Below are 26748 nucleotides of genomic sequence, written 5' to 3'. Positions count from 1 at the left end.
TCTCCTGATACTTCTTTTCCTCTTAATTTTGTTTCAGAACATATCCATTGTCTGATATACAATGTCTTTTATTTCTTGTCTCTCTCCCCCAGTGGTATATAAGGTCAGCAAGGGTAGGGAATTTTGTCTACTGCCACGAGTGGTAACTGGCACATAGAAGCCAGTAAATATTTGTTCAAATTTATTTGTTTCTATCAAAATATGATTAAATTTAGCTAAATCCCAATGGAAATAAAGGAAACTATTGCCATATAGCAGTGTCCCCCAACCCACTTCCCGACTTGCGTATGTATGGCAGAGGTCCTATAGAAATAGGACCTGGGGTACCATTCAAGGAAATCCTCAAAACCAGATCCAGGGAAACAAGATTTTCAGTGTCAGAGGATGAACCACCATATCTGATGAAACAACCATAAAATGGTTGTTTCCATATCTGAAACAACCAAATTACTGAATGTTTTATTTACTTCAGTGAGGGAAAACCATAGTTACTAAGTATCGCTTTCTTAATGCAAACTGCTGATTGCATAAAGAATTTGGGGGAAGACATATTTGGTGTGTTGGTTAAGGAGCAAGAGTGGGTTGATTGTCAGTCATAGAGGCATGTTTTATGGTTGGTTACAGATGTGAGAGCAAGTTAATGTCCACTTTAGAAGCAAGTGATTCCACTGCTGAATGATGGACTGTTAAAGCCTGAAGCTGTCACTCATTGGCTGGCTTTCAAAGGCTTGTTCGCTGAAGCGAGTTGTCACTCATCCATTAGACAATGTTTTCTTGTTACCGTGGCTACAGAACTGTCATTCGTTAGTTACACATGTTTAAAGCCAGATCTGGTGGTTGTTACCATGGCTGTAGAACACCTTTTTTTGAGAGTATGGGGACAAGAGTCCTATCTCTTTAACTGAGAACAGACTTTTTTCCTCAAAACTGAACCCTGGAAATACCACTCCATCAAAAAGGAACCCTGTCTTCTAGCCATTGGAGTGTGGCCTTCTCAGATGTTCATTAGAGGAGTAGCTGTATAAAGTGAACACACACAGCGGCAACCTAATAGTCGTACCATTATAAAAATCAAGGGATTGACAGACTGAGTGAGTTAAAGAGATGAAACTCAAGAAAGATTTTCAGAAGTAAGACACAGATGTAGGGATGGAAAGGAAACATCTTATGAAATCCCTGTGAATGGAGAAGGTGCTGTTAAGGATCCTGAGCTTGCATAGTCTTTTCTGTCTTTGTACCACTCATGAAACATTTACTTCATTCAATGTTTTTAATGTGAGGGGGATTCTTGTTAAATATCCCTCAGTTGACCAGTGAGCACCCTGAAGTTAGGAGCTACAACTTCTACATCCTTGAGGTCCCCAGAGAGCCTAGCACAGTGCTTTAAGTGACTAAGGAAATGTTTGCTAATTTATTTTTTAAGATTTATTTATTTAACTGGGGGGGTAGAGGGAAGAGGAGAGAGAGAATCTTGAGGAGACTCACTGCTGAGCTCAGAGCCTAAAGCAGGGCCCAATCTTACGACCCTGAGATCACGATCTGAGCCAAAATCAAGAGAGTCAGATGCTTACCCAACTGAGCCACCCAGACACCCTGAAATGTTTGCCAATTTAAATGAACTTTTTTTTTTTAAAAGATTTTATTTGTTTATTTGACAGAGATCATAGTAGGCAGAGAGACAAGCAGACAGAGGAAGGGAAGCAGGCTCCCTGCTGAGCAGAGAGCCTGATGCGGGGCTTGATCCCAGGACCTTGGGATCATGACCCGAGCTGAAGACAGAGGCTTAACCCACTGAGCCACCCAGGCGCCCCTTAAATGGACTTTTTTGTGTCACTTTCGCTTAAAATATTTTGTTATGCAAAACCACATAGGGTGCCTGGGTGGCTTAGCTGGTAAAGTATGCAACCCTTGATCTTGGGGTCATGAGTTCAAGCCCCACATTGGGGATAGAGTCTACTTAAAATAAAATAATAAAGCCACACAGACTGAACAGGAACTTGCCATCCCTCATCATTAAAGTAGTAAAGTGCTTTCTTAATTATTGTCTTTCATTTTTTAAATTTTTTAGATCCTGGGTTCACTTCAAACTTGGTATTTTTGAAACAACCTTCTTCCTTAGTCAGAGTCATTGGTCAGAGTGTGGTGTTGCCATGTGTTGCTTCGGGACTTCCTACTCCAACCATTAGATGGATGAAAAATGAGGAGGCACTGGACACAGAAAGGTAATGTCTGCCTAAAAGCCTTTTTAGCCTTTGCTTGAGACTTGGTCTAATCTAATTGGGGACTACTGATTAATAATGAAAAAAAAAGTATCTATTTTTATTTAAGCACATTATAATGCTCATTTATCATTCTTGAAATAGTTTATATGGTATATATGATTAGGATGTTTAAAGAAAAAATTGCTTCCAAAATTTCAAAATAAGGAGTAATTATTCTTTTTGTTCTTTCTAAGCTACAGTATACTTAGCTTAAGGCCTCATGACCTCCTTCCCTAAATTGTTGCAGGAGTTTCTGGTCCTGACTAGCCTGACTTCTCATTCCTTTTCATGTGCTTTTTTGCTCACAATAGTTTTTTCCTTTATTCTAAGAATAAAAGAGAATGCATTCCTCATCCTTCTGTTTTTGCCTTTTAAAATCATACCAGCCTTCTTCAATGATCATAAATCCTTCTTCTTCCACAAAAGCCATTTCTCTTAACGTCAGCCATCCTGTCATCCATCCCTCATTACTTCCGTGTGTAATGGATACTTGGCATATGTAATGGGTGCTTTTCTCTGTTGTATTCTGATAAAAGAACCAAGGTGGTGGTGGTGGTATTTAGGTATATTTTGTTTCCAAAGCAAAGTCATTTTGTGTGTTTCAGGATGTTCGGTATCTTCCTTGGCCTTTATCCACTATATGCTAGTAGTTCTCCCAAGTTGTGATAACTGAAAATATTTCTAGATGTTGACAGATGTCCCCTTAGAGGACAGAATGGTCCCCAGTTGAGGACCATTGTTGCAAAGCAGTGCTTTGTAACACTTTGCATTGTTGCAAAGCAGATTTCAATAGAAATCTGATGTAACCATGTATGAAACTTAAAATTTTTGGTAGCTAGATTAAAAAAAAAAAAACCAAGATGTAACCCCCCAGTACTAAATACAATAGTAATAATTTATATGATGCACCAGTTAAAGTGAAATGTCGTTCTACCAAAACAATAAAGTTGTGGTTAGTTTTGCTTTAGCTTTTACATTTAAATAAAACTAAATAAAATTCAGAGTTCAGTTTTCAGTCTTTCTAGTCACATTTCAATTGTCAGAGACCACCTATGGCTAGTGGCTGTTGATTTGGACTGAGCAGGTCTAAAGATTCTCAACTGAGTAATCCAAAGTAAGCAGACTGTCTTAATTTGTGTACTGAAGTAACCAAGACCTGGGAAAGGGTTAACTCTCTAGTTAGCTTGGTGATCAACCTTCAGTGATAGGTGGGAATGATAGAATGCACTAAGGTGTTTCATTAGCAAAACTGATGGTATCATCTCTAGTATCTCCTTTTCTTTCTCAGCACCCACCCAGTCACCAACTACTTCTGCCCATATTTTACTTTCTTTCTTCCCACTCCTTTCCCCAGCTAATTATTATGCAAAGAATTTATAAGACTCCCCCTTTCCCCCCTCCTGCCCTGCCCCTTTCCCTGCTTGTACACATGTGTTCTCTCTCTCTCTCTCTCTCAAATAAATACATCTTTAAATTACTTTTTAATTAAATTTTATTTATTTGTGAGAGTGCAAGTGGAGAGAGGAGCAGAAGGGAATATTTAAAACTTGTGCTAACTGAAACATAGGGAACCTTTAAAAGGGGGATAAAAATTTGAAGCTCTCTTAGGGTAGAAATTTATTTTTTTATTTTTTTAAAAGATTTTATTTTTTTGACAGAGATCACAAGTAGGCCGAGAGACAGGCAGAGAGAGAAAGGGAAGAAGGCTCCCTGCTGAGTAGAGAGCCCGATGCGGGCTCCATCCCAGGACCCTGGGATCATGACCTGAGACGAAGGCAGAGGCTTAACCCACTGAGCCACCCAGGCGTCCCTAGGGTAGAAATTTAAATTGGCTACATGTTAGAACAAAATCTTTATCAGGAGTAGGAAAGCTGAGGCTCCTTGGGGGCTCAGTCCATTAAAGGTCCAACCCTTGACTTCTCCTAAGGGCATGATCTCAGGGTGATGAGATCCAGCCCTGCACTGAGCTCCACACCCAGTAGGGAGTCTGTTTGGGATTTTTTCTCTCTCCCCCTTTCCCCCCTCCTGCCCTGCCCCTTTCCCTGCTTGTACACATGTGTTCTCTCTCTCTCTCAAATAAATACATCTTTAAATTACTTTTTAATTAAATTTTATTTATTTGTGAGAATGCAAGTGGAGAGAGGAGCAGAAGGGGAGGCAGAGGAACAACTAGATTCTCCACTGAGTGCAGATGCTGACATGGGGCTTGATCTCAGGATTCTGAGATTATGACCTGAGCCTAAACCAAGAGTAGGTTACTTAGCCACTGAGCCAGAAATAAATAAATCTTAAAAAAAAAAAAAAAAAGGAGTAGGAAAGCTGAAATAGGTTCTTTTTAAAGTTTTTGTATTTTATCATCATAGAAGGAAATTGTGAAAATAAGCAGATCACAGGTGCTGCAGAGGGTAGGGAGCCCTGATCATGGACAGAGGTGAGAGAGAGAGAGGGAGAGGGAGGAGTACACAGGAGATTGCACAGGGAAAATTCTTACCCCAAGTGGGAAAACTAGAAGGGCTTATTTTTGTGAGTTTTTAACAACGAATGAGGCTCAAAGATTGGAGTTTGAGTCCGTGGCATGGTTGGTATGGAGCCCTGAGGGCATTGCAGTGCTTCTGTAGAGAAGGAGGACAGATAGCCAGGGGCAGATGGTGAAATCTGAGAGTGCACTGGGAGAGACGATTCCCTCTTCTTGGAGTGCATCTGGAAGAGATGGCATTGACTCTCTGGGAACAAAAGAGCCACTTCCCATGCCCCTCAGCATAGGTGTGGAGCTACCTGCAGAGGGTGGCTAATTTGGATACTGACTCTTCACTGTGCTTCTCTCCAAACTCACACCCCTGTGCTTTTGTACAACTGCCCTTCTGGGACAAACCTGAATCAGTCCCAATGCAGTGAGACCCTCCTTTAGAGGACCGGTGGGGGCTTCTACCATGTCAGGTCCCAAATATTTGGAGTTTTAAAACTTAGCCTGCCTGAGATAGAACATGGGTTCACTGAGCTGCCAGGCAGGCAGATGGCCGAGACACAGATAGGGTGAAGGCAGTGAACTGAAAGACACCTGGGACACATGAGGGAAGATTGTTCATTCTTCTGGGAGGGCTTCCCAGGCAGCATTGTTTGAGAACTCCCCTCTCCAGGGACAAGGTGGGCACTGGTACCATTTCTCTCCCCTACTCCTCAGCATAAACTAACTTCAATAAGTAGCATAGCGCCAGCAGTGGCAGCCTAATCCAAGCGGCCTACACCAAGTCCCACCCCACTGCACTCTGCAAGTGCTGCTTTTCATAGGCAAGTGTGTCTGAGAACCAGAGCAGCAGCACTCTCCCCTAGAATACCAGCATAAAACTCCTGCATGCGCCAGGTTTACTGACTGTAGAGCTCTGCAAAGCTTCAGCTCTAGTGGAAATAGCATTAGGTCTCTCTTAATAAGCAGACAAATCAGAGCGCACCTAGTTAAAAACCACCACACTCTGGCCAAGGTCCAAACACTTCCCACTGCAGGCAAGGAGAAATTCTGCAGAGGGCTGACCTGAGGGAAAAAGCAGCCAAAACATAGCAGCAGAGTGTATACAGCATACACCAGAAACACTTCCTGAAACACCAGGCCCTGGACAGTATATGACCTCTTCCTTATAAAGCCATTAATCTCAGCAGCAGGAAACAGTACATTCTGGCTTTCCTAACACACAGAAGACAGACACCTAGACATAATGCCAAGATGGAAGAATTCATGCCAAAAGAAAGAACAAAGAAGAGGTCTTGGCCAGGGATCTAATCAAAACAGATAGAAATAATACGCCTGATCCAGAATTTAAAGCATCAATCATAAGGCTACTAGTTGGGCTTGAGAAAAACATAGAAGATACCAGGGAGTCCCTTTCACAGAGATAAAAGACATTAAAACTAGTCAGGCCATAATAAAAAAAATGGTATAACCAAGTTGCAAAACCATCTGGATATAATGACAACAAAGAGGGAAGAAACAGAGGAATGAATGAGTGGTACAAAAGATAAAATTATGGAAAATAATGAAGCTTAAAAGAAGAGGGAAAAAAATTTGGGATCGCAAATGTAGTCTTAGGGTACATGGTGACTCCCTAAAGCATAATTAAAAAAAAAGCATAATAACATTTATATTATAGGAGTCTTAGAAGAGGAAAAAAGAGGGTTTATTTGGGGGAAATTATAGCTGAAAACTTAGCCAACCTGGGAAAGAAAACAGACATCTGAATCCAGGAGGCACAGAGACCTCCCATCAAAATCAAAATCAACAAAAGCAGGCCAACACCCAGATGTATTGTAGTTAAATTTGCAAAATATAGAGATAAAGAAAAAAATCCCAAGAGCAGCAAGATAAGAGAAGTCCCTAACTTACAGTGGAAGACAAATAAGGTTAAGAGCAGATTTCTCCACAGAAACTTAGTAGGCCGGAAGAGAGTGGCGTGATATATTCAACGTGCTGAATGGGAAAAATATGCAGATAAGGATACTCTATCCAGCAAAGCTGTCACTGAGAATAGGAGAGATAAAAAGTTTCCCAGACAAACATAAACTAAGGGAATTCATGACCATTAAACCAGCACTGCAAGAAATATTAAAGGGGCCTCTAGTCTTCAAAGACTAGAAAGAAACAGAAAATCTCCAGAAATGACAGAACAAGCACTAAATTCATATCTGTCAGTAATCACTCTGAATGGGGGTATGGAGAGAGTAGTTGGATTATGGACATTGGGGAGGGTATGTGATATGGTGAGTGCTGTGAAGTGTATAAGCCTGATGATTCACAGACCTGTACCCCTGGGGTAAATAACATATTGCATGTTAATAAAAATAATTAATAAAAAATCACTCCAAATGTAAATGGACAAAATGCACCAATCAAAAGACATAGGGTGTCAGAAATGGGAAAAATTGCTATATGCTGCCTACAAGAGACTTATTTTAGACCTAAAGACAGGAGCAGATTGAAAGTGAGGGGATAGAGAACTATTTATCATGCTAAGGGACATCAAAAGAAAGCCAGAGTAGCAGTACTTATGTCATACAAACTAGATTTTAAGCTGAAGACTGTAACAGGAGATGAAGAAGGGTACTATATCATAATAAAAAAGCCCTAGTCTTCCAGCAAGAAGACCTAACAATTATAAATATTTATGCTTCCAATTTGGGAGCACCTAAATATGAGTAACAAACATAAAGGAATTAATTGATAATACAATAATAGTAGAGGACTTTAACACCCTACTTACGTCAACAGACAGATGATCTAGGCAAAATCAACAAGGAAACAGTGGCTTTGAATGACACACTGGACCAGATGGACTTAAAGTTGTTTAACTTCATTAGCCATAGGGAAATTCAAATTAAAATCACAATTAAGATACTGCTATGTACCTATCAGAATAGCCACACTTTGTAAAAATTGACAGTATCAAATACTGTTAAATGGGATCAGTCTGACATTGCTGGCTGGAATGTGGAAATGGTACAGCCACTCTGTCATTGGCCTTTTCTTTAAAAGCTTACCATGTTGGAACTACCATATGACCCAACATTAACACTTTGGGGCATTTATCCTGTAGAAATGAACTTCATGTTCCACACAAGTCTGCCTATCTGTATTCACAACAGCTTCATTTGTAATAGCTCCAAACTAGAAATAGCCCAGATGTCCTTGATTGAGTGAATGGTTAAACAAACTAAGGTATAGCCACACTGTGGAATTCCTGCCAAGCAATAAAAGGAAGGAACCATTGTTATATGCAACAACCTGGATGGATCTTTGGAGAATTATGCTGAGTGAAAAAAGCCAATCCCCAAAGGCTATATACTGTATGGTTTTATTTATATAATATTCTCCTTGAAATGACGAATTTACTGAAATGAAGAACAGATTGCCAGGGGTTCAGTTGCCAGGGGTTGTGAGGAGGTGGGAGGAAAAGGAAAGGGGTGTGGCTATAAAAGAGCCACGGGAGGGGTCCTCATGGTGATGGAAATGTGAGTGTCTGGTTGTGATGTTGTACTCTACAAGATTACCATTGGGAGAAACTGGGTAAAGACATACGTACAGTAGGTCCCTGTATTAGTGTTTTTTTTTTTTTTTTTAAGATTTTTATTTGTCAGAGCACACATGGAGGGTTAGCACAACAGGCAGTGGAAGAAGCAGATCCCAGGACCCTGGGATCATGACCTGAGCCCAAGGCAGATGCTTAAATGACTGATTCACACAGGTGTTCCCCCTCTGTATTATTTCTTAAAACTGCAGTTACCTCATAATAAGTTTAATGAAAACAACAACAACAACAAAAGAGAATAAGTATTGTTCCCTTCCTTTCCTGCTGTTTTAAAAGAAGAGATGGCCTTTTGTGCTCTGGATTTTACTACTTTCCACTTTCTCCAGCACTTTTATGAATCTTCTTTTCAAAATTTTTTCTCTCCATTGGCTCCTTCTCTTTTTCCTATAAAAAGGCCTACCTTTCTCTCACTCAAATAACAACACATAAGAAACTAAATTAAGCAAATTTCCTTTTGTTTTTCCCTTTCATACATATTACCGTAACCTTAAGAATCTTCCTGGAGAGGGGCACCTGGGTGGCTTGGTGGGTTAAAGTCTCTGCCTTCAGCTTGGGTCATGATCCCAGGGTCCTGGGATGGAGCCCCGCATCGGGATCTCTGCTCAGTGGGGAGCTTGCTTCCCCTTCTCTCTCTGCCTGTTTCTCTGCCTACTTGTGATCTCTGTCTGTCAAATAAATAAAATTAAAAAAAAAATCTTCCTGGACATGAATTTCTTCCTCAGCTTCTCTAATTCATCTATAAGATCTTTCATGGAACCTCCTAACCATCTCTGAAAACCACCAGTTACCACAGAACACTCCAGTTCTTCCCATACTTACTCTGGCTTCATTCCAGATACATCTGGAGTGATCTTTCCAAAGCTCAGATCTCATGACATCATTGTCAACCCTCTCCCCACTTCTAAAAATATTTAATGAATTTTCATTATTTTTAAGTTAAGGACTCAAATTTTTAAAATGACTTTCAAAACCTTGTATAGTCTGGCTCCATCTCATCTTTCTCTTTCTTTTTTCTCTCTTAAACTTGGCCACACTGGTTATTTTCAGATCCTGAAACACTGTAGTACTTTCTGCCACCATTCTCTTGCATATGCTACTCTTTCTTTCTGAAATCTTTTTCTCCTTCTCATTCTTTAGATATCAGTTCAAGGGTTACTTTGGTCAGAAAAATTTCATTCCTAATTTTCTGGTAGGTTCTTCTGGTATAGTATTTTTTGAAATTATTATCTTTCATGTGTGTCTTTCCCCCTGCACAGAAGCACTGGTTGTGTTTTTGTTCACTGTTGCATCCCCAGCTGCTATCTGACACACAGAGGCACAGCAGTAAATATTTGCTGAGTAGATGAATCCCTCTCCTTACCTTCATTGTCCATTGTTTTTAAGAGTTGTTAATAGTTTTTGCCATCTTTTTACCTCTGTTATTACTGCCAGAGTTCATCTTTTTCTCTTTAATTCTGGACCATTAAAATGATTTCACAATCGAAGTTTCTGCTTTGAGTCTTTTTCCCATTCCTCTTGTCCTTCACTAAATCGTGTGATTTATCTCCTTCAAGGCCTTTCCTTTGGCAAAACAAGCAAACATAAAGTCTCCTTAGCAGACCAAGGTCTCCTAGACTGACCCCTGACTGCCCAGGGACACACATACTTCCTTTGTCCAGCAGCACTCAACCTAACTTGGGTCCAGAGACCATGTTTACTTTTTAACATACTGTTCCTTTTGCTATATCTTTGAATTTTTGAGTTCTTAAGACTTGGTTGCCATCTTACTGGAAGCTATCACATCATCATGTGAACAGGTTTAATGAGTTCTGTCAAACTAACAGCCATTCCTCCTCCCTGGCTTCTTTCAAGGGAGTAAAGATTGACTTCTGTACTGGCACTCAGTTATGGCAAATTTGAAACAAAGCAAGTATCAGGAGTATTTTTTAGTATAATTATTAAATAGAAATTACTGTATCTCAGTTCAAAAGTACCCTACCAAATAGTATTTCAAATTATATTCCTCTCAGCTGGGTATCATGTGTGTATATTGCTGATTTTCCACTCGTGGGCATTGTTTTCCATTTCTGAAGACTAGTACTAATTTTTTCTCGTGAAATAGAGGATTTTAAATTTTGTAAATTTTTCTTATTTTGTGAGGCATGGAAATCGTGTCTTATCTCTCCGTTTTATCCTAGTAGTTCTTGCTCTGTTCCGTGATATGTTCATTGCTTCTCTAGCTCATCATGTTCAGTTGGGATTTGAGGTAATAGAAGGCCACTTGATATAGTTGAGTCAGGATCTCTTGCAGGGTATTTCATAGAGAAGCCACCAAACCTGATTCTGGTTTTCCTTTTTCATTGTCCAGAAACTTAATCTTGTGTATCAGTTTTGGGAAGCTTAATTACTCAGGTTCAGAGCATACTGAAATTTAAGCCAGAATAGCTCTTTAGTTAGGATGAGAATTATAAATGTGGCACAGACCAAATAGTCATTTCCTCTCTTTTTTCCCCATCAGTAATTCTATATGAAAAGCCATGTTTTTTGTTAAGCGTAGATACAGGTACGAAATGAGACAATATTAAGATTTGAGAGAAATATCTGCCTATGAAAACCAGTTTAGACATAGAACCCCCAAATAAAAATAAAATTATAACTCCACAAACTTGGATCCAAATCAACTAAACTTGTTTACTTTATAAAAACTTGATGAGAATATTGATTTCTGATTTTTTTCCCCTTAGTGTTATAGGATCACTTTTTTTTTTTCTTTAAATAGTCTCTTTGAAAGATTTAAATCACTATACAGATTTAGGTTATTGTGGTCAGTGTCCTTGTTGATAATGGCATGATAGCATATTCTTACCTGGTAACCACACCCAGGTTGCTGCTCTCTGCCAACTCTGTTCTCTCCCTTCCCTGTCCGTTTTTCTCCCTTTCCTAGCCAAGCCACCATAGGAAGCTTTCAGTAGGCAGGGTGGCCTCACGACTTTGTGTTTCTGATCTGACATTTTACCTTCTCCAGTAGTCCCCTCAGTGTGGCATAGCTGTAGTGGAGTGACAGATTGATTCCAGACTTCAAAATTAAATTATTTGCAGGAAAAAATGGGGAGATCTGGGAGGCAGGGATGGATTGTAGGGAGTGGAATTGGCTACAAAACTTGTATACCTTTGAGAATAATTAGATGTGTTTAGAGATAGGGGTGCCAAGTGGCTCAGTAGGTTCAGCATCTGACTTTGGATTTTGGCTCAGGTCACAATCTCAGAGATGTGAGATCCAGGCCCGCTTTGGGCTCTACACTTGGTATGGAACCTGCTTAAGACTCTCTCTCTCCCTCTCCCCTACCCCTCTCCACCTCAAGTTTGCATGCTCTTCTTCTCTCTCTCAGAAAAAATACGTGTTAGATATAATTCATTATAACATTTTGATTTGTATTTGTGATTATTTATGCATGTTAAATATGAGCAGAGTAAATTGGACCAAATTAAATTCTGCTAATTTTGTTAGTCTCTCTGTAGCCATGTAAATAATAATGCATTTTAAGTGTTTTCTCTGTTTTATGTGAAGAGTTTCCCAGTTATTGTTTTCCTAGTTCTGAAATGTGCCAATATTTTTTTATGCAGCTCTGAAAAACTGGTGCTGCTGGCAGGTGGTAGTCTGGAGATCAGTGATGTTACTGAGGATGATGCGGGGACTTATTTTTGTATTGCTGATAATGGAAATGAAACAATTGAAGCTCAAGCAGAGCTTACAGTACAAGGTATGTCATTATTTCCTGTATAAATAAATTCTGTGGGTTTGCTAATTGTTTAACATTAAAGTAGAAGAGACAATGCAGCGTAATAGTTAAAACCCTGAGCTTTACACCAGATTGCTTAGGTTCAATTCTTGGTCTTATATTTCCTAGCTATATAACTATAGGAAACTTACTTAAACTCCCTGATGCTCATTTACATCATCTGTAAAATGGAGATAATAAGAGTACTTGCCTCATTGGGGTTAAGGATTAAAAGAGTTAATACTTATAAATTCCTAGAATATGTCACTAGAATATGATAAGAGCCCAGTTAATTATTGCTATTATCTATAGTAGTAGTATGGCAAAGGCTGTGTTCTGGGGCATCTGGAAGGTTCAGTTCACTTTTCTTAGTTTACTCAGAGAGACTTCTTATACTCTGACCTTGAACCGTTTATCTCCTAAGCATTGGTGTTCCTTCCTTTCAGGAGAATAGATCACCCAGGATGGAATGCACTATGTCTCTCAATGTAACATGGTCATCTCTTTGATGACTTGGTTAGGTTATCTCTTCCTGTTCAACTAATGTTGGTACTCACAGCATCTTCCCTTACAGGTTCTCTGATTTAGAAGTCCGAGAAAATGAACATGGCATTATCTCTCCTTTATCTCTGTGTCCCTTATTCTTCCTCCAAATTGAAATGTACCATGAGAGGACTATTTGCTACCTTGCCTATAATTTATCTACACCCTCATTTTATCTTTGTTTCAACTAAAAAATTTTAAGACCTTTCCTATTACTTTCAGGAAATCCAACTTTGCTTGGATATGTAGAGATGTATTTTGGCTCATAATATTCATTATTACCTTGTCTCAAATTGTATTATATTTGATATAATACTTCCTAATCTGTGGTTTAGGGTTATTCCGTATTTTTATGAAAGTTTGTTTCTCTTGGCTCACTGGTGGGTTTCAGAGTAGGAGGTATGATAGCCACACTTATACTTCCAGTAGTCACCAGAGGACTCAAATTTGTTTTGTTTTATATATAACATATATATTTGTTTATTTTTGCTTATCTCTACACCCAGCGTGCAGCTTAAACTCATGACCCCGAGATCAAGAATTGCATGCTCCACTGACTGAGCCAATTTGAAGGGTTCAAATTTGTTTCTAATAGGAATTGGGGAATAGACTGTTTGGGGTTCTCCTATGCTGGAAAAAGCACAGAATGTTTATGTTCTCTGTTGCTATTTGTGGATGGATTCATCATCTCTGAAAATCAAAAGAGCAAGCCTTAGACTGTAATGATTACAGCTAATTACATAACTATTGCCTCACTTGAGCTCAACCATCATTCTTGGCTTGGTCGAAGGTTGGCTATGACCAATTGTAGAATGACCAATTTCTATTTCTATTTTATTTATCTGTTTATCCATTTTATTTCTTTACCTCTGTGTGTGGGTGGGATCATACAAGTAAAATATTAGTGAACTCCATCCATCTTACTTGGTCCCGGTGCCTCCTTTACTAGATGTTTTCTCTTTTTGTTTTTACCATTAGTCAGATTCTTAGTCTAACACTCTCATCTGTTTCTTACCTGTGCCTCAGTTTCCTCCACTGTAAAGTACCTTGTTACTAACCTCAGATGTGAGGCATAGTGTCTGCTGTATATGTTGGTTGCATTTGTCCATCTGGTGATTTTCTGCTTTTTAACTTTCATTTATTGTTTGGAATTGAATTAAGACTCTTTTAGTAACTTACTATATTTTTTTTAGTTATAAGATAATGCATACATATTTACAGTTTTTACCTAGTTCCATCTTAATCTATGCCTCTAATTTTCGAGAAAGTGCCCTTTAAATGAGTACATTCTAGAAAACTAAGGAAAGATTAAGAGTAAAGAAACCTACATATTAAAAATTACTACAACCTTCTCTAATTAAACAGCATGGTATTGGCTCAAGAGTAGGTGACCAAAAGGAATAAAATCCAGCTGTTATAAGTAATTCTAGAACTTAAAACTATTATCAAAGTAGCAGTTCAGTTCAGAGGGGAAAAAACTTTTATTTACTAAAGGGTATTGGTAGAATAGATTTTCAAGCAGGAGAAAATAAAGTTGATCAAAGTATGAAAAAATGAAGAACATGTTTTAATGTTTGTATTATCTGTGCTGGAAGAGACAGTCTGAGAACAGGAAAGAACATGTCAAGCAAAAACCAACAAATGTTGACAACATACAATTTTTTTTTAAGTTGCACAGAAGAGCCCCTGTAAATAAAGGCTAAATGCAAATGATAGACTAGGAATAGTTGTAACACATAACTGAGAAAGGGTGAGAATCATCAAAATAGAGTTTCTAGAAACTGATTATTAAAAAGAAATCTGAGGAAAATTTATAAAGAATATGAACAGGAAGTTCACAAATAAGGGTTTATTAATGTTTGCATTTCTTTATTGACAGTCAACCATACTACTAGTGAGAAAAATACAAATTTAAAAGGTGACATGCTTCTCAACCATTATATTGGCAAAAATTGAAAAGATTTTGACCTCCAGAGCATGTGGCGGGGTATTGAGAACTGAGAATTATTGTTGTTAACATATCACCAGTCGAAAACATTGCCTCGTTGGTACTAGATATTGTATTCCTCAGTGAAATTTAGTTTTTAGTTGAATTAGCTTTTTTGATATCCTCCTTATAGGGAACAACCAAATTCATTTCTTAACCAAGTCTGACCAGCTGTCCACTGATTCTCTTCCTCCCCAACCTCACTTGTTGGGTCCTTTCATTTCTTGCCTCCTGGTGAAAACACATCCTATCTGCTAACTTTTCTATTTCTGACATAGTTTCACATCGGCTTGAGGCTAATAGTTGTGCACGTGTGTTTGAGGGTGCCTGCCATGGTCTTTCATCTGCAGTAGAAGACTGGGGAGTTGTGCTTGAAGATACTTAGAGGTCAAAAATGTTGAGCAGAAGAACTATAGAGGTTTTTTTATTTTTTATTTTTTTAAATTTACTCAAAAGTTTACACAGTGCTTTATAAATCCATGGTTAATGAAAAGTTAGAAAAATAAATAAAATGTATGAAGGTAAGGGTTGTTAAGCGTGTCCATGAAAGAATTAAGAAGCACTTATCATTACTGTCTAAACCAGATGTCCCAGGGTAAATGTTATGGTTATACAATATTGTACTAACAAATTTTAATTTTTCATTTGCATCACATTTTTAAAAAGATTTTATTTATTAATTTGAGAGAGAGAGGGAGAGCAAGCACAAGACAGGGGAGGGTCCTGTCTCAGGAGAGGGAGAAGCAGACTCCTTACTGAGCAGGGAGCCTGTTGCGGGACTCAATCCCGGACTCCAGGATCATGACCTGAGCTGAAGGCAGACACGCAACTCACTGAGCCACATTGGTGCTCCCTGCATCACATTTCTGAACTGGATTATGAGTGGTTGAAACTGAACAGAAGTTCTGCACCACTGATAAAGAAAAGAGTTTCTAGGCCGGTTTGCATTTTCTATCAAACTAGTCCCAGCTCTTGACTCCTTCACCCAAGATCAGCTCTGAAGAAACTAGAGGAGTAAGAGGGAAGTGTGGGGAGACTAAGGCTCTCATGAATCTGTATGTGTCTCGGTGGAGTATGTGTGGGGGTGGTGGCTATAGCCTGGGACTAAGGACTGCATGAGGAAGCAGTGAGGAAATAGATTGGAGGGCTATTAAGTTCTATTGTTTTTCCTCTCTGGTGTTGCCTGAAACTGTCTTTCCCTGTTCTTTCCCCACAGAAGTGAGCAGCAGTGGCTCAGGCCTCCATGATTATTCAAAAGATCTGCTAGGGCTCTGATGGCATTAATATAAATGGGGATGGCCTGACTAATTGCCCACTAGGGATAACTACCTTTTTTCTCCCCTCCCAAACTCCCATTGGTGTGTTTCAGCCTAGCAAGACTCTGTGCCCAGTGTTGTTTCTCCGAGTTTAAATGAGAGGAAACATATGTGGAATGCCCAGCAAACTGGAGTAAACAGCAGTAATTCTAAGGTCCCTGGGGCTCTTTGCTCTGGGGATCATGCTCCTCTCTTGTTAATTTCACCAGGTTGGCTACAGTGAGGTCTGTAACCATATGTTACTAGACAGAGTGACTGGTTCCTCAGGAAAACATTAGTTTATAACCAGACTAGTCACCTGGACACAGGTACAGTACAGTTACTCTCAAAGACAACTAAGTGAATAACATATACCATTGATGGAGAATTTTTGAAAAAGATTGATCAGGAATTAAAAATAAACTTAACAAATGTATTTCAGGAGATTAGAAAAATGCAACAGTACTATGCAAAAACAAGAAAACATAACAATGTAGAACCAAGTAGAAATATTAATTATGAAAAATGTAAAAGTAAAGAATAGAGTAGACTGGATGGTGGTCGAAGGTGAACAGTTGATAAACTCATGAGTTGGAAGATGCTGCTTTTGAAAAACTCTTGAGAAGACAATATTAAACGACAAAGAGAACACATAGAATAAAAATCAAGAGGCATGAAAGTTAGATGTAGAAGAGTTTCTTTGCTGGTAAATAGGAATCCTAAAAGAGAGAACAGAAAGGGAGGAGAAAATATTTGAAGAAATGATTAAGATCAGTTTCTCAGAATTAAAGAATAATGGAAGGCCTTAGTCTAAAAGGGCTTAAAGACTTCTGTGTGTAAGTGGGAAGGAAACCCCAGCCTTGGACCCATATAGTTACAGATAATATCAAAGACAAGAACAGAATTCTTAAAGATTCCAGTGATAAAGAGCAGATCACCTATAAAGGAACAAGAATGATATTACACCTAATATTAGTTTTGAGAAATCTGATTTTAAGAGGAAAATGGAGTAATGTTTCTTAGAGTGTTAAAAGAACATTGATTCCACATGGAATTTATATCCATTCAAAATGTGAGTTATAATAAAAATCCTTATCACATAAGACCTCAGAGGGTTTGCTGTACAAAGATACACACTGAAAACACTTTTGGAATACATACTTAAATTAGAAGAGACACTTTCAGGAAATGCTACAGGAGATAGAGGAATTTTAAGATGTAGCCCTCAAATTCTTTGGCAGTCCTCTTATGAGTAGTGAGCTTTATATCCCTTGCCCTTGAATCTCAGTGGACTTTTTATTTACATAAAAAGAGAATGGCAGAAGTGGTGTCATATGACTTCTGAGGCTTATAAAAGGCCATGGAGATTCCTCCTGATTCTTTTGGAATTACCACTCACCAGTCACTTCTTGGGATCTACCTCTCAGAACCCAGCTGCCATGCTGTGCAAAGCCCAAGCCACAAAGAAAGACTGCATTGTAGGCGCTCTGGTAGACAGCTCCACTAAGTCCACCTTGCTGGTTATCTAATCAAGGGGCCAGATATGTGAATGAAGAAGTCTCCAGTTGATTTGAGTCCCCAGCTTTCTAAGTCAAACCTACACATTCAAGTTTTTATAGACATTGGGGAGCAGAGATAAGCCATTCCTGCTGGGCTGTCTTAATTCCTCATCCAAGGATCTATGAGCATAAGAAAATGGTGATGGTTTTATGCCACTAAGTTTTGAGCTGGTTTGCTGTACAGCAGTAGTACTTTGGAAAAGTACAAAAAGTTTTTTAAAAAGGCTAGAATCAAAGTAAAAATATATCAGTGATAACCCAGAACTAAAAACTTTGGCCATAACAAGTGTGGGGATTGAATAATATATTCCATTTGATGGAGAATTAATCGAAAAAATAACCAAGAATTAAAAATAAGTATGATAAATATATTTCAAGAGATTAGTAAGATATAAGCAATATAATTGATATTTATAGGATTACTGCACCAAACAAATGAATAAACTGTTTTTTTTAAAATAGGGCCTGTGAAATAGTTACTAAAATATGCCACATATACTGACCACAGAACAATTCTTAGCAGATTTTAGAGAATTGAAATTCTACAGATTTGACTACTGTGAAATTAAGTTTGGAACTAATTATGAAAAAGTAACTTTAAAAATTAATCATTTGAAGATCTCCTGGTGTTTGGGCATTAAGTGAATCACTTTGAAATAATCCATGAATCAGAAAAGAACTAATGATGAAAGTTAGGAAATAGTTTGAACTAATAGAGATATGACCTATAAAATCTTATGGGATACTTAGAAGAAATTTATAGCCTTAAGTACAGGTACTAGTAGAGAAGAAAGACTGAAAAAAATCAATGACTTAAAGCATCTATCTCAAAAAGCTAAAAAAGAGAGAGAGAGAGGAAAAAAAAAGAATAGTGAATGTACCCCGAAGGAAATAGAAGAAAGGAAGTAAAGGCAAGAGCAAAATTAATAAAATAGGAAAAACCATTCAAAATACAGAGTTTCAGCAAAGCTAAGGGTTGGGTGTCCTTGTAAAGCACAACAGCATTGTTAAACACCTGACAAGACTTATATGTAAGTCTTGACGAAGGTCCTTATTTAGATAAAGGGTGTGCAAACTACAGCTCATAGACCAGATCTGTCTGACTGTATTTATATAGCCTGTGAGCTAAAAATAGCTTATACAGTTTTAAATGGTTGCAACAGGAGAATAATATTTAGTGATATATGAAAATTTAATGAAATTCAGTTTTATTGTCCATAAATGAAGTTTTATTGGCACACAGTCATATTCATTTATATATTGACTACTTCTGTGGAGTTGAGTAGTTGTGAGAGACCTCATGACCAACAAATTCTAAAATATTTACCCTTTCAGGGGACCTGGGTGGCTCAGATAAGGTTAAGCGTCTGTCTTCAGCTCAGGTCATGATCTCCAGGTCCTGGGATCAAGCCCCATGTTGGGCTCCCAGCTCAGTTGGGAGACTGCTTCTCCCTCTCCCACTGCCTCTGCCTCTCCCCCTGCTTGTGTTCTCTCTGTCTCTATCTTTCTCTTAAATGAATTAAAAAAAAAATCTTTAAAATACTTACTCTCTGGTCCTTTTCAGAAAAAATTTCTACTCTTGATGTATACGCTGTAAAGACTCTTACAGATCAACAAGGTAAACAAAGGCAGATAAACCAGTAAAATATTATCAAAAGACTTGAGCTGCTACCTCACAGATATCCAGATAGCTATTGAATAAGTGGTTATCATCATTAGTTTTCTGAGATATGCAAATAAAAGCCACTCCACCAGAGTGGCTAAAATTAAAGAGGCTAATCACAGAAGTTGGTTAGGAACACAGTGAAGTACTGCTGTTAGGACTATACATTGATAAAATCGCTTCAGAATAGTGTTGGGCAGAACCTACTGAAACTACATACAAGCATATTTTATGATATAATGGTTGAATTCGTAGGAGTATGTGTACCAGAAGTGTATAAATATATGCATCAAAAATTATACAGTAATGTTCTCACCAGCTTTATTCACAGTAAAACAAAACTGGAAACAGTTAAAATATCCATCAGCAGTAGAACTGATAAGTAGTGCTCTAATCCTACAGTGGCATATTATCAACAGTGAAAACTGACAGACCTTTGCTACATTCAACCACAGAGATCAAACAAACATCATTGAAGGAAGGAAGCCAGTTACAAAAGAATACATACTGTATGATTCCATTTTTATAAAGTTCAGAAATAGGCAAAATTAATCTATGGTTTGAGAAATCAGGATAGTGATTACTTTTGGACCAAGGCAGGGTAGTGACTGAATGTGGAACAACAGGACTTCTGGTGTATTCTGTTTCTTAATCTGGGTGGTAGCTAAAATAATTGAACCTGTACTGTTAATGTGTCACATGAGGTCTTTTCTTTTTTATTGTTCACAGATAAGAAGTTACTATGTACAATGAAAGTTTGGAAAATTTTACTTTGAACTTTGTCCCATAACTAAAAGTATTTTCTTTTTAAAATGGGGAAAGCAATTTATGAGAAATAGTTGGAGATTATACACACACACACACACACATACACACACAAAGTGTTTATATAGTTATTTCTGTATATGTGGTCATACCTATCTGACTTCTGTTATTTTTTTAAGAAGTTAAAGCCACAGGAAATGCCATAGTGAGTGTTAATGCAGAAAAAGGTTATAAGTTCATTCTTCATCTGTTAAATATTTCAAATTTATTGTTTTATCATTAACTCCTGGGATTTCTACACATGCTGTGACGTGAATTAGCCCACCGTGTATTTCCTGTCATCTCAGATTGCCGATAACACCCACTGGTCATGAGGTTTTTTTTTTTTTTTTTAAGAGGAATTTTTCCTTTTCTCTTATAACATTCATAACAGTCTGTGAGACACATCTCCACTCCCTCCCCACACACAAAAAGGAAGAAAATTTTCCATTTGTATTCTTGTGGGATAAATTGGTAAATTTGAATTGGCCACCTCCTTGACTTTGTCAGTATTTGTAACTAATGTCAGATTTGTAACTGATTCTACAGTCTTCCTCTGAAGTCAGAGCCCAGTGTCATTCCATATTAACCCTTCTACTCTGTCTGATCTCTACTTAAGACATTGATCTCGCCTTTCCTGCCAGTCTTCTGCTTGATTTCACTTCCTTTTCATTCATGATGAATTACAATAGTCTTCTCTTATTTGTTAGAACTCTCAGTTCTCCATAGACATAGGAAGAGTTCTCTGTATGAGCTTCTGCAGGTCTCAAAGCATCTCGTCACAGGGCATAGGGACGCTGGCTGGTGGAAACAGGAAGAAACAAGGTCTCCATAGACACCGAATAGTTGCCCTTCTTACTAGGGAAGAACTATGCCCTTCACTGCGTGCTGGGAGATCTGCTGTAAACATCTGTAACACTGGGACTTTTACCACCAGTTATAAGGTCTTTGTAAGAAGTTAACTGGAAAAAGTAGCATTCAGTTAATAAAGTTCCTGGGACCATGTAATTCTGTTTAAGTTCTTATTATGGCTATTTGTGGGTGTGTGTGGGGTAAAATATACATAAGATTTACCATCTTAAATAAAAAGAACTCTCTGTTCTCTTGGCTTAGGATAAAAGAAACTCCTATGGCTTATGTATAAAACATAACCAGACCCTTCAGATAAAGGCAACTTTTTCATTGTTTTAAAGATTTTATTTATTTGACAGACACCGCAAGAGAGGGAACACAAGCAGGGGGAGTGGGAGAGGGAGAAGCAGGCTTCCTGCTGAGCAGGGAGTCGATGCTGGACTAGATCCCAGGGCCCCAGGATCATGACCTGAGCCAAAGACAGACACTGAACAGCTGAGCCACCCAGGCGCCCCACCTTCTTCATTGTTAACTGAGAACCAGAGCAGTCTTTGGACCCAGCATGCTTGGGTCTCTCTTTATATGAACATGAGCAAGTTATATAACTTACCTTTGTCTTAGTTTTTTTTTTTTTTTTTTTAATGAGTTTAGTAAGTTGTTATAGGGATTAATAAAATAAACTGGCACTGTTCCACCTGAATCTGGGATAGAAATGAAAGGGATCTTTACCAAATTATATATACCTTTCTGAAGATACTGTGCTATTTGATGGCTCTGTTCCACTGATATCCTCACACCCTCAGTGAAAATTTTCTGATAGTCAAAGATTAGTTCTAATCTTAATCTTGCTATGAGGCTTTTTGTAACCATCCTCTCACTCTCAGATTATTATGATGTCTCTCAAAATAGGTCTTCTTTTTTTTTTACCAGTAGTGTTTCTCATTGATTTGTTTATATGTCTTTTCCCACTACTAAGGAACTGAGATTCTTACCAATAGGGACTGGTACCAGGGCACCTGCTTGGTTCAGTCAGTAGAACAGATAACTCTTGATCTCAGGGTCATGAGTTCAAGCCCCATGTTGGGTGTAGAGATTATTAAAAATAAATAAACTTAAACCAGGGACTGGTATTAACTATGATTTATCATAATAGATTATCAGTAAGTAGTTATTAAGTGAGTGAATGAAACTTTGTAGTGAAATTGTGAACTGTGACAATAGGAATGATTTAATGTTTATGATTACTTTATTACTCATGTTTTCCTTTGCACCTTGTTTTTCATAGATTTTTATGTAAAAGAAATTGGGATAAAAAAATTTTTCTAAAAGGTTATTTTGGAGGAAGATGAGTCATTACCCTAACATATAACTGAGGCCATAATTGCTACATCCATATATACGTATGTTTATATAAAGTGCTTTTTCATCTTCATTAATTGCCATTCTTGACCTTTTGATGCCTCCCATAACCAACATAAAGCTTTAACAAAAGTACCGAAACCATGAAAGATGAGCTTTCTTCCAAATGGCTGCTTGAAAACCCTTATGTTCCTTGTTTGCTATCGTAGTTCAAGACTTTGTGCATTGAATTCCTTCATCTTTACCTCCAACCCCACGAGATGCTCCCCTATTTTGTCTTGATGCTCCACTATATTATCCTGTTTCTCCTTTTATTTCTGTCCATTCCTCTGCTTTTCTTTTATGAGGATCTTTTCTTCAACATGCTCATTAAAATATTCTGTCTTCAACTGAAAGCTCTTCGTGCTCAAGGTTTCTGGTATAACTTACATAATGATAACTCCCAGATTTCTCAAGCAGACCCATTGCTGAGCATTAGGCATTTCCAGCTGGGTGTCCCATAGGTCCCTCAAACGTCACATGTCCAAAGTTGAACTTAACTTTCTTCCTTCAAAATCTTTTTCTGGTTTTCTGTATCTTAGTGGTGTTACTGTCTACTTCTTCCCTTGTGCTCGAAACACAGTAATCTTTTTTTATCATTTCAGTCTTTTTTAATTCTTCCCACTTCCAATTCAGGTTCTCTTTCTCCTTGTCTTTACTCCCCTGGTTCAACAGTTTAGTTAATCTCCTTCCTAGGCTACTTCATTAGTGTCCTAATTGGTGTTTCTTGTTCTAACCTGGTTTTTCTTCAAACCCATTCTTCAGAATGGCAGAAATGAACAAAATCCTTCTGTTAAAAAATTGAAAAAAAGGGGCACCTGGGTGGCTCAGTGGGTTGAGCCTCTGCCTTTGGCTCAGGTCATGATCATGGGGTCCTGGGATTGAGCCCCGCATCCTTCTCTCTGCTGAGTGGGGAGCCTGCTTCCTCCTCTCTCTCTGACTGACTCTCTGTTGACTTGTGATCTCTGTCTGTCAAATAAATAAATAAAATCTTAAAAAAAAAAACTTGAAAAAATAATTGGCACAGATTAAAGTTGAGTTTATAAATTAAAAAGACCAAATGAGTGCCTAAGTTGAAAAAGGGGGAGAGAGAGAATAGACTGTTTACATAAACAAGGTAAAAATGGAAAATTGACCTGAAAAAGTTCAACTTCATGAATAGTAGAAGAAATGCAGATTAAAGTAGCCCTTTTTTTGGCTCATAGGTAGAGTTTTAAAATAATAAACTACTCTTGGCAAAATTACGGTAAAATGAGGATTATTACATCGTTTGCTGGTAGTACAAATTAACATAACCTTTTTGTTAGGGCAGTTTGGTAACATAATCAGAAGTCTTAAAATTTGCACATCCTTTGGCCCACAATTCTGCTTCTAGTAATTTCTTTTAATGAATTATCCAGAATATGTGCAAAGATTTATGCATAGAAATTGCAATGATATATATTTGTTGGAATGGTACATATTTTTAATGAGAAAAATTATGAACCATCTAAATGGCCAGCAATAGGTGATTGGTAAAAATAAATTCTGTTCTATCCATATATCAGAATACTATGCATCTAACAAAAGTCACATTTTAGAAGACTATTAAATAGCAAGATTAAGTGCTTTGAGTATATTAAATAACATTATTTGTGTCACAAAGTTATGGTACAAATTGGGCCATGTCCTTTGACTTTCTTTTACAAATTACCACAAACTAATTAGCAAGAAGCCTTCTATGTCTTCCTTTTGAAGTCTTATCTAAAATTCTCAGAATACTGGATGTTTACTTGTCTTGATGGGGTCATTTTTCTTCTAAATGTCAAGCAGAGAGAGAACTAGAGTCTGAGTCTGATCAGTCCAATATAGCCATGGCATCTTTTTTTAAAATACAAATTTATTTATGTATTAGAGAGAGAGGAAGAGAGAGCCTCATGTGGGGCTCGATCTCACAATCCTGAATCGAAACCAAGAACTTAACCAACACGCCACCCAGGCATCCCTTTCCATTGCTTATTAAGGTATTTTAATTTAATTTCAGCTGGCTTCTTAGAAACCTCATTTAGTTCTTTTGTTTGTGCTGTCCCTTTTGCCTGGAGTCTCTTTTGACCTGCTTGTCTGACTTTCCTGAGAAATCTCTGAAGCTCTTGCTCCCGTTTACTCCTGTTGCTTATACCAATCTTCTCCACACCTTCTTTGATTTTGCTGATACACTTCATATATCTTCTTGCTTGACTTGTCATCCTTAAGGTGTTTTTGTTTTTGTTTTTTCAATTTGTTTATCTTTCCCTCCTACCAGACGGAGTTCCTTTAGGACAGACCTGCATCATGTCAGCTTTTTGATCCATAGCACCTAATACAGGGCCTGACACTACATTTTTGACAACACATGGATAAGATATTTGGACATTTTTATAGTTCACTGTCTATATCAGGGTATTTTGCAATTTGACTTCATAGATGTTTCATTTTTTAAGCCATTGCTGTAAATTGTTTTACAGTTGTTTTATAATCCTGTATGGGGACCTGAATCATTTTAAATTGGCATGCAGTTCTTCTAATATTTTTTATCACATCAGTGGTCATGTTAGCTTTCAGGTAAATCCCACATTTTATGAGCTTGAAATAATTTTCTAATAGTTATGTAAATTTATTCTGACATACAATAACCTCATTTCCATGGTAACTAGCCTCTTTCAGGAGATAACCTACAGGTATTCTAGAAAACATGAAGAGTATCCGCATGAAATAAAATGAAATATGATATAAGGTTAGAACCTAGATTTATGTGGACTACAGATACATAGTTTCTGACCATGAAAATGCTGCAAAATATAAGAGCCATTCATATGCCTGAAGATCCTGCCTGTTTGTTGTTTGTGCATTAGTCAAAGTAGAGCATGAGAAAAAGTCAGATGACCCTAATCAGGAGGAAGCTCTGTGGGACAAATAAGCAGGAATCATGGAGTAGAAACGGATCCCTGGTTTCTCTAAGACCACTAAGAGATCAGCTTTGCACCTTGTAGGAATATGGTATGATGAAGAGAGCTCTGTTTTTGGAGGTGTGTCCCGGTTTCCTAGTCTCTGGCAAGTTAATCCATTTACTTGAGGTTCATTTTTCTTATTTCTAAAATGGAAATGAGAATGCCTTATTTGTGATGATGATACAAGATGCCTAACACAGTGCTTGTGCTCTGTGGGCATTTAGTAAATGTGCCTCAGCTTATGTCCCTGGGGTTCAAAGAATCTATTCTTTCTATTTAAACCCTCTTCACTTGATTCTTTCTTTGATTTCTTTTTTGCCTATTTAGCCCGATTCTTCTTCCTCCTTGGATCCTTCAAATGGACATCTCAGATGACATTCTGTTTTGGTTTTGTCACATGCCATAACCAGCAAATATCCTTGGCTCCATGTTTCGTTATCAGTATTTATTTGAGAAATAAGAGGATAGCAGTATGGGCAGAGTCATGCTTTTTCCAGCTCAGAAACCAGCAAGAAGGTTTGGAAGTCATCCTCGGCAGTAGTCTCCTTCCTAGTAAAGTTACCTGTCTTGACCTCAGAATATCAAGCTTTACTTACTCAGTGTCTCTTATTCATTAGTTTTAGCTGTCTTTTTTTTTACTCTATTATATATTCAGTCATCGAGGAAATGTAATATCCATATAATATTTACTGTTTTACTTCTACTAACTTTATTTCTTTTACCTCAAGGGATGTTATGGAATTTTCCAGATTCGGTAAAGAGATTCATGCCAAAAAGTATTTTAGTAATTTTAGTCATATTGGCTGTAAGTCTCATAATAAATATATTGAATCATTTAAACTTCCCATTCTCTTAATTTTAGTTATCTTCCTCTTTCTTCATTAAAGAGATGATAGCCAGAATTAGGAATGGTAGGAAAAGAGGAGCAATTTTATGAATTAAAAAATGTCACCTTTTCACTAAAAATTGAACTCAGAAGCTCCAGAATGGTCAATGGAAAGATAATCTCCTAGTGGGAAGAAGATAAGTTTCTTCTTTAGTATAGATTTCTTCCCACTCCCACCCCTTCCCATGAAGTATTTATTGATGTAACACTTTCAGGTAAACTCCGTATACACACAGGAATGGGATCTTGCCCCAACAAGACTATCTTGTCAATACAGCTGTTACCCTCAATGTAGATGAAAGCTAACTGCCCTGCATTGATCTAAAGTCTGAGCATCCCTGATAAAAAGCTAAATGAAACTAAATCTCTTCTGCTTTTTTCCAGTCCCCATTGTAATGATAATGAACAATTTATTGGTCTTTTTGTCCAGAGAAATTTCTAAAGGTGAGATCATGTCACCTTTAGACTTTTTTGTGTGTAGATGGTGGGGTCGGGGGAGGCAGGGAACTCAAGAGCTTACTTTGTAAGCAAGAAATGTAAAATAGATAAACGTGGAACTAGTCCGATGGAAGCTGAGTAGGATGGGACAGTCTCCATTCCCCTTCTTTTCCATTCCTTGGGTTAATATTTTTCTTACCTATGATTACAAATACAGCATTTCAATGGCTATCTTAAAAGTGATACCAGAGATAGTTTCAGTAA

The 26748-nt window shown here is 37.8% G+C and overlaps 1 protein-coding gene across 8 annotated transcripts in view; it reads left to right on the top strand.

The window, feature by feature from the left end:
* NEO1 (neogenin 1) overlaps positions 1-26748 on the top strand; it is a 235064-nt gene that overhangs the window by 79103 nt on the left and 129213 nt on the right. For all 8 annotated transcript variants that reach the window (XM_045070805.1, XM_045070807.1, XM_045070803.1 and 5 more), the window contains exons 4-5: positions 2069-2222; positions 11939-12075. In XM_045070805.1, coding sequence (XP_044926740.1) covers positions 2069-2222; positions 11939-12075 — 291 coding nt within the window. The remainder of the gene's footprint in view (positions 1-2068; positions 2223-11938; positions 12076-26748) is intronic.

The sequence above is a fragment of the Mustela putorius genome, unplaced genomic scaffold (genome assembly GCF_011764305.1).
Source record: "Mustela putorius furo isolate JIRA1106 unplaced genomic scaffold, ASM1176430v1.1 tig00003972_pilon_pilon_pilon, whole genome shotgun sequence".
In the NCBI taxonomy this organism is placed as follows: domain Eukaryota; kingdom Metazoa; phylum Chordata; class Mammalia; order Carnivora; family Mustelidae; genus Mustela; species Mustela putorius.
The sequence above is the reverse complement of the archived record's forward strand: the minus strand, read 5'-3'. Positions and strand labels throughout refer to the sequence as shown.